Source organism: Poecilia reticulata, linkage group LG16, assembly GCF_000633615.1.
Source record: "Poecilia reticulata strain Guanapo linkage group LG16, Guppy_female_1.0+MT, whole genome shotgun sequence".
Lineage (NCBI taxonomy): Eukaryota > Metazoa > Chordata > Actinopteri > Cyprinodontiformes > Poeciliidae > Poecilia > Poecilia reticulata.
The window spans coordinates 762,910-771,860 of record NC_024346.1 but is presented as its reverse complement, the minus strand read 5'-3'; the positions used below and the strand labels follow the sequence as shown (position 1 = coordinate 771,860).

General features: G+C 48.4%; 1 protein-coding gene across 1 annotated transcript; it reads left to right on the top strand.

The window, feature by feature from the left end:
• The first annotated feature begins 1,058 nt into the window (after window positions 1-1,058).
• Window positions 1,059-8,480, top strand: creb3l4 (cAMP responsive element binding protein 3-like 4). The gene is made up of 10 exons (XM_008430597.2): window positions 1,059-1,778; window positions 2,469-2,606; window positions 4,687-4,948; window positions 5,072-5,205; window positions 5,287-5,382; window positions 6,964-7,070; window positions 7,216-7,284; window positions 7,535-7,619; window positions 7,721-7,814; window positions 7,943-8,480. Exons 2-10 carry the CDS (start codon window positions 2,472-2,474, stop codon window positions 8,197-8,199), a joined length of 1,239 nt encoding a protein of 412 aa, XP_008428819.1. The 5' UTR covers window positions 1,059-1,778; window positions 2,469-2,471; the 3' UTR covers window positions 8,200-8,480.
• The last annotated feature ends 471 nt before the right edge of the window (window positions 8,481-8,951 follow it).

Sequence of the window (8,951 nt, the reverse complement as noted above, 5' to 3'; positions counted from 1 at the left end):
AAAATGTTTCAGAGTTTTAACAACACAAGTTACTGAGTAAAGAGTGAACTGAAATATTTACTACTTAGAAAATGCAGGTTAAAATCTGAATACTCTTGAAAGTGAAGCTGAAATTAATTTAAACTGCTAGCAGGCAGAGAACAGAGTTCACCTGATATCTGCACCAACAGTGAGACAAACAATGATGCATATAAGATTCATTAGTTTATAAAAGTGGAGGCAAACCTAAATGTACCATTTTAAAAACAAAAAGCAGCRGGAGGATAAACTTCATAACCTGGTTTTCCACTGCAGTGAAGCTCGCCGGCTCTTCGACCAGCCGCCCGCACAAAGATATCCACCTGCGCCACAGCTCAAGACATTACGGTACACCCGTTTACGTGCTGCTTTCACAATAAAAGCGCACATCCGGTCCATGTTTGGTCCAGCCGCTGCAGTTGCACAAAGAAATAATGTATCAGAAATAATTGGGGACATTTTGCAATGCTGGAAAACTCTGTTTCCAGATTTCTCTCACTTCTGGGTGGAAGAGGGTTGAGGTTAGAGGGTTTTGATCAAAACCAGCAAATGTCAACCCGATCTGATGTTTTATTCCAAAATAAAAGCCTATTCAAAAACCATATTTTTACTTTTGTCCCCCTAAGTTGCAATGCTTATTGCTGAAAAACTGTTTCCAGTGACTTCTCTCTTTTCTGGATGACGAAGGGACACAACCAGCAAATATCAACCCTAGCTTTTTACTTTTGTATTCAAAAATAAGTAGAAACTGTAGAGAAGAGCTGCGCCACTCGCACCTAGCTGTCTCTACACATATACATCTATAACATCTCACTAAATACACATTATTATTATTATTATTATTGTTCTGGTTTTGTTCAAAGGTGCCCCTCTTCCACCCAGAAGTGACAGAAATCTGGAAACAGAGTTTTCCAGCATTGCAAAATGTCCCCAATTATTTCTGATACATTATTTCTTTGTGCAACTGCAGCGGCTGGATCAAACATGGACCGGATGTGCGCTTTTATTGTGAAAGCAGCACGTAAACGGGTGTACCGTAATGTCTTGAGCTGTGGCGCAGGTGAATATCTGGTCGAAGAGCCGGACTGACCTGCCGAACCGAACCGAACCGCTGCCTCTGTCCTCAGCCTGTTTCCGTCGCAGTGAATTCGTACAGATTCCTTCAACCTCCATCTTCCGTTTCTGACCYGGATCTTCAACAGCAGGGTGTTAGCTGTAGTGGCTAAGCTCACCTGGAGCTGCGTCGGACAGACCATAATACCCTGTGCTCAGAGTTGGAGCCGTTACCATGGTAACAAGCGCCTGTGTGCCTGGCCGAGCGGAGCCTCCATTGACTTGAACAATGATGACGTCATTTTAACTCAGAATCCCACTAAAATAATAAGACTTCTTGGGATCAAGCTGCACATTGTGACGTCACCGTTGTCGGGGTGACGGTGTGGGTTAGGGCTGCATCACGGATGACGTCAGAAGAATAAATAATGAAGAAACACCTTATTGGCTGTAGAACATGGGTTCCTGCCCCAATTACCACAGTAAAGTGTTTCTGGTTATTTCAGATTACATAACTCAACGTCTTTAGTGTTTTCCGTGACGTGATGTCCGGCTGTGGAACCGGAAGTGCCGGAGCTGCGGGCGGCCAGCAGGGGGAACCAGAGAGCAGGAAGCGCCGAGGCTCCCAGGCTGCCAGCTGTTCTGGTTCTGGTTTGATGACGAACCGAACGCGCTGATTCGGAACCAGCTCCAAACAGAACCACTCTGTGAGTATGTGCAGCTCCTGGTCCGGGTCAGCCTGGTTCTGGTTCTGGTGGTCCTGAAAGTTGATCTCAATCCGGATTCAACCTGCTGAGCTGCGTCAGGAAGGTTCTGGATTCAGAACCTCAGCCTGGTCTGCCGGGAGATCAGAGGTTCTGGAGGGTTCCGGGCCAGAACCTCTCCGGGTTTCTGCTCATCTAAACAGATGGTTCTGATTCTGGTTCCTCCGGCTGAGCATTCTCAGACTGTTTGGGTTTGAATGTTTGGGTCCAGGTTCTGCTGGTACTGGTTGCATTGTGTTGCTGTGCGGGCAGCAGCGGTCCTGGTCAGAACCGGTCCGTCCGGTTCCAGAGGCGGGACGGGAATGTTTGAGTTGGAGGGCGGGTCCAGCAGGATGTCCTGGACCACTGAGCCTGCTGGAGCAACCGGGCCAAACCAGAACCTCGGGTCCAAACTGCCAGCTTCCCTCTGGAGGACCAACAGAACAGAACCATTCAGAACCTGGCAGGGAAAACAAACCCAGTTCTGGTTCCTGTTCTGGGTTCTCTGGGTGAAACCAGAACCAGAACCTGGATGTGTTTTGTATTTCCTCTCAGAGGTTCTGATCCGAAGCTACAGCAGATGGTTCTGGTTCTGGTTGGGAGCAGACCCGTTTGGGTTTTAGGTGGTTCTGATGTTGTTGTGGTTTGTTTCAGCTGATGGACGCTGAGAGCGGAGCGGTTCTGCCTGGAACCGGGCCAGTGGGTCGCCGGCCCGGTTCGACCCGCTTCAGAGAGCCCCTGCAGGGCTGGGTGGTGGACCCCAGCTGTGTGAGTGGATATATTGGTGAACAGGTGAGTTCTCAGGTGTAGAGCTGGACTTTATTTGGACGTGATGGAGAGATGGTTCCGATCCGGCTGCAGACCAGGGCGGCAGCAGCAGGGGGAGGAAGGGGCAGTTAGTGTTACAGTGAAGGTACGCAGACCAGGTGATGGACGGAACAGGTGCATCCTGTTTACCTGAGAGGATGAAGATGGCGGTGAGGTTCGMCCTTAAAGGGCCGGCAGCATCCTGTCAAACCGACTGCGTTCATCTGTTTTTCCCTGACTTGTTGCTTTGATTCCTTCGTGTTTGACAAATCCTCTAATCTCCATGGCAACCATTCAGTTGTATCGCCTGGGTGGACCTAGCCCCGCCTCTGAGGCGTAGCTCCTTCAGACTAGCCAGCAGCAATCAGCTGCTGAGCTCATGAGCTGCTGCTCAGAGCAGGACTGGTAAAAACATTAAAGGGTTAATAGAGGAGCCATGTTGGGACGACTTCCTGGAGGCGGAGCTTGAGGAAGACCAGGAGCTTCTTAAAGAGACAAAGACCCAATTTCAATGAGTTAAATTAGGAAGTCAAAGTCATATTTAATTTATAAAAAGCATTTTTATTAACCCTGAAGGTAACTTGGTTACTTGATTGTGCTCTAAAACGGCAGCATGTGCCTGAGAAATACCCGATACTGTCCCTTTAAGGTGGGAGCTGTGCCAGTGAATAAAACCTTTCTTTGTATTTGAGACGACCATGACCTGATCTCCAAGACGGTCTGACAGGAGGTGGGCTGGAGGAAAGGCAGAGCTGGGCGTCGTCAGCGTAACGACGGGTATTAATATATCTGCTGAATATGTGGCCAGGATGTAGATCTGAGCCCTGAGGAACTCCTGCAGAAACCTAGACTGGATTATCCACCTGGTTCCTGGGGGCTTACTGTGGAAACGGTCTTACTTCCGGAGCCCACAGGAAGTAGAAGCATTTCACTMATTTGTAGGGTTTTTTCTATATTCATGACAGAAGTTACATCTCTCTCCTCGGTTATAATACAATATTTAATAAAACGTGTTGACCGTCTGCTACCAGAGAGCAGCTCCGGGCAGATTGTGAGTTTSATCAGGGGAGCGACGGGAACGTGACGTTTTGTGACGTAGTGACGGTGAGTTAGCATCGCGGCTAGCAGCTCGTTTCTCTGAAGACAGGAATAACGAGAAGCTGGTCAGATCTGAGCTGCAGGATAAAACATCATATTATCTTGGTGTGRTGGGAACTTTATGTTTTGTTGGAATTTAAAAGACAAAATAAACTATCTGGGTCCATTTAGTCCATCAGAACCAGAACCTTGAGGTTCTCCGTTGCTGAGAATCTCCCCACTGGACCAGAACCGAACCGACCCACACATTAACCCGTTATAGAGAGAAACTTTCCACTGGAAAGAGTCGCAAGACGCCCTGGTGGAGCTCTGGGATCTGCTGCGCTGATCTCTAATAATCAGATGAGGTTCAGTTTGTAGCTGCAGCAACTTCAAGATAACATCTGCAGCAACCGAGTCAGTGAAGCAGCTAACTATGCTAGTGCGGGTTATTGGCTATTTCTTCAAGTCGCCATCCCTCCMKCATTAGCTGTAGGTAAAACAATAGTCACATTTAAGCTGTGATAACTGGAGTTCCACATATTTTATAGCCTAAATCCTCTGTGGAAAACCGGTTAGCGAGTTGCTAACATGTAAACAAMTGGMRGTTCTGTCTTGCGGCGGAAGTCGCTCCYATAATTCACGCAAAGCATCATGGAGCGTAGGAATAAGGTGGATACAGGACACACTGACAGGTACGAGGAGGAAGGATGCTAATGGACGCTTAGCATCCTTCCTCCTTATCCCAGAGGATAAGATGAGAAATGGCGTCAATAGAAGGAGAACAGTAAATGAGCGTTGTTTTTAATGGAGGCGAAACTCCTTGGTGTTGGCAAGGAGCATTTTAGCTGAAAGGCGGTCTGAGCATGCTCAGTTAGTCTTCACATCCTGACTCCTTCTGGGCCGGAACCAGARTCCTGCTGGTGCTTCGGCACCAGGTGTTTCTGGGTCCGGCCTTCTCTTCTCATTCGTCCTTACTTCCTATCAGGTGACCTTGGATGACAGCGAATCGGAGGACGTTCTGCAGGCTGTCGACCCCAACGAAGTGTTCGGAACCGGTACCGGTACCGCCGACACGTCGTCCGAGAGTGACGTCTCGGAGGAGACCCCCGTTGCAATGGTGACAGCAGTAACCACGGCGACCAGCCAGCCAGCCCCAACAGCAGTCTACCAGGTGGTCTATGACATCAGCTCTGTGGGCGGAGCCAAACCTGAACCCGGTCAGGAGAACGTCATCTCCATCGAGCTGGGTAGGTCCGGTTCTGACCCTGTTCTCACTCAGTCCACATGATGATGTCATTTGTCAAAGTCATCAACTCACCTTGTTTCCTCCCACCACCCCCCCCATCACATCGCCCCGCCTCCTCCTCCAGATGAATGGAGTTCCCAGCTGCTGTTTTCGGACTCCTGCATCTTCAGCGACTTGCACGCCGTCTCGTCTTCATCATCATCATCCTCTCCATGTGACGGCGGCCGGAGCTCCGCCCCTCTTTCAGGTAGAGACCAGGTAAGACTTCCTGTCAGTGAGTGTCATCAGAGGGCGTCTGAGACTGGAGGACTCACTCTTCTTYTTCTTCTTCTTCTTGAGGCGCCGCTGTTCCCTGACCTGCGGCTGACGGAGGAGGAGCAGAAGCTGCTGACAGAGGAGGGCGTGTCCCTGCCCAGCAACCTCCCACTCACTAAGGTCCAACTGAAAACCAGGGTTATTTTCACCACTGCACTAACTGAACTTCCTCAGTTCAGAGAAGAGCTGAAGCGATTCCTCCAATGATCCTCAAGTATTAAAATTCCTCCAGGAAAATGTTCCGGCCTTAAAGCTCCGTTCAGTTATGCTTTATTATTTAGCCAGCGTGTTCCGGCCGCGTCGTTGGGACTTTCACCTCTGAGTTGTTGACGAAAGCCARAACATCCGATTTTCAGATTCGGCCTGTGGGGATTCACTGATTCATGATAATGYCCAGGTTTTCAGCATTTTTCCTTTAAATGACGATTCCTGGAGTCTGGCAGCTTTTCTCCTGGAGCTGCTGCTTCTGGCAGGTGTTTTTATACAGGTGAGCAGACAGACTGAACACGGCGGGCGGCTGTGCTTTAGATGCACGAATGAACCGGAAAACTAATCTCATCTCAACCCGGTGGAGCGGAACTGATAGATGAGTTTCCATGACGATCGAAGGTGTCGGATCCCGTCGCTAACATGAACACAAAGCTCTAATGTTTGGGCAAGGTCAGAGTTCACCTGCTAAACTGAATGGAGATGAGTACCGTATTTTCTGGACTATAAGCCGCTACTGTTTTCCTAAGCTTTGAACCATGCGGCTCATATGTGGATTTTTCTTCCACCACCAGGGGGCGCTTTAGCAGGAAGGGAATCATTGGAAGTAAAAGAAGAAAGCGGCCATTAAAACGGAATTAGGTTTTATAGGGAATTGAAACTTGAGAATGTTGTTGATCAGTTAAATAGCATTTTTCGTTTTTTAAATACTGGGATCATTATGAGAATCTGAGGTAAWGATATTAGGATCCAGTAGGTGGCAGTAGAGCAACAATAATGGATGCAAGCTGCTGTTGAAATCTAAAGAAGAAGAAGAAGAGGAAAGCAGCCATTTTCATTTAGCTCATGCTAGTAGCAACACGAAGGATCAGCACTTTGTTACAGTTACGGTTCAGAAACTAATCAGTTCAGTTAAATCTAAACTTGGCACCTTTTTCTTTTTCAACCCAGTAATATCACCTCCACATGTAATAAATGTGATATTCAGTCGACCTGTGATGACCCAGATGTTGGCTGTTGGAGCGGCAGAGAAATCTGAGGCTTATAGTTTACTGGTTTAAAAAACTTTGGGGTTGTGGCTTATAGTCCAGAAAATACGGTACATAAATCAGAAACTGGAGTATTGACATTTTTATAAGCGTATCTGTGAGCCTGCCTCTATCATTAAATTAACTTCAGATTCTTGTATAACTTTTCTTCAGGTTAACTTAGAAAGGCGGCTAATATTGTTACAGGTTAGTTTTCTAAACTACAGGAAAGTAACTTGAGCTTAAATATGAAAAACTGGCCTGACGTTGATATGCGATAGTAACTCTGCTGTTATGTTAGATTTACTAATATTGTATTTTATCCCATAACTCCATTAATCGTAAGAATAATCGATAATTACTCGATTACTAAAATATTCATTTACAACAGAACTAGTTGAGTGATGTTGGCGGCCATCTTGTTTTGGAGCTTGAATTGGTCTCTGACGTGTTTCTCTCCCCGCAGGCTGAAGAGCGGATCCTGAAGAAAGTCCGCAGGAAGATCCGGAACAAGCAGTCGGCTCAGGACAGCCGCAAGAGGAGGAAGGAGTACATCCACGGCCTGGAGAGCAGGTACCGCCGGCGCGCAGTCCTTGYGTTGCCATGGTAACTCGTGAGCAGGATTAGTTGATGCTCACTGACATAGCAACAGTGCAGCCTAGTGGCCTGACCCCGCTACCATCTTAATGGTTCTGACCCGGTCTGGTTCTGTCTGCAGGGCAGCGGCGTGTTCGGCTCAGAACCAGGAGCTGCAGCGAACCGTGGAGCAGCTGGAGAAACACAACGTGTAAGATGATTCCTCTGGTTCTGACCCGATGTTTCCCTGCTGTAGATCCAGGAGCAGACTTACGCTAACGCTGTTTATGCTGAGCGCATTAGCATTAGCTTCCGCTAAATACCATGTCGGTATTGCGGTTTAGCGTTAGGAGGCTAATGTTCATGTTGAGCACATCGGAGTTAGCATAGCTAGCCTTTTTGTTGGCGGCAGATGTTCCGGACCGGGTTCTGAGCCGGGTCGTGGTTCTGTCTCCCCTCAGGTCCCTCCTGGCTCAGCTGCAGCAGCTCCGCTCCCTCATCAAGCAGACGGCCAGTAAAGGAGCGCAGACCAGCACCTGCTTACTGGTGAGGAGCTCTGACAGGTTCTGTGGTTCTTATGGTGTCGGGTCCGCCGGGCCGGTTCCGGGACGCTTGGGGAGTCAGAACCGCTTTCTGTTTGTCCTCAGATCCTGCTAGTGTCCCTCAGCCTGATCGTCCTCCCGAACTTCAGCCCGTTCAGCCGCCGCCCGTCAGCCGACGACGACTACAGAACCGCCGCAGGTCGGTTCGGATCTCTCGCCTGCTAGCAGTTCCACTTAGACGCGGTTCTTTGGACCGAGACGAAGCCGAGGGTTGGGTCAGCCTGCCGGGTCGGAACCTCAGGAAATAATCATTTTTATTTTCTGCAGTTGTGTCCAGAAACATCCTGACGGATCCAAACTTCTCCAACCCGGCTGACTACGGCGCCGGTTCTGCTGCACGTTCGGACTCATCGGTGCCTCCTGAGCTCAGCCAATCAGGACCTGCAGAGGGRGCAGCGGCACTGCCGGAGCCAATAGGAACCCTGGAGAGCTTAGACACCAGCCAATCACAGAACGRGACGGCTGCTGTTGCCGGGCAGACTGGACGTGAGGCGGGRAAAACCGGACACGCTGATGAGATGTAACCAGAACCTCCAGCAGGGGCCGCCAGACTGACGCTGAGCAGCTGGAGGWCTGGTTCTGTTGGATCAGAACCAGAACACTGARGTTCTGGAGTGCTACCATGACCGGAATCGGGTTTTAAAGTGGATCCAGCAACCAGACAAGACTTAACCGAGACTGTTGGACCAGACCTGGGACCGGAACCGACCCGTTTTATGTTCATCTTGTGGAGAAACGCTGACCTGAGATGCTTCCGGGTTGGTCTGTGGGTTCTTGTTCAGTAAATCACGTGATGCTGCAAACAGGTTCTGACTCTGCTCTGTTGACGTAACCATAGTAACAATAATACCTTTCCAGTTTCAACACGGCCATCTGCTGTCTCATCAGCTACATGGAATCTTAATTTCAGCATTTTTCATCCTGCAATGTATAAAATATGACTGAATACTGAATACTTCCTGTCCTCATTAATACAATGTACCCAAAATCAGAAATAACACAATTTTTATCACCTTGTTTATGCTAATATATCATTCTAAGTCATTCTAAATATACTGCTCAAAAAAATAAAGGGAACACTTCAGTGTTCGCTTAAATGTTAAAGTGTTCCCTTTATTTTTTGAGCAGTGTATATTTCTATTACGTAATCCAGCTCAGGGACAAAATTACTTAGTTTTTCAGCTCATTGCTTCAGGTGTAGTTCACTCTCTGACCTCTAGAGGCACTACAGGACTTCCAATGGAAACTGTAGGGTGAGAAGAAAACGGATCAATCA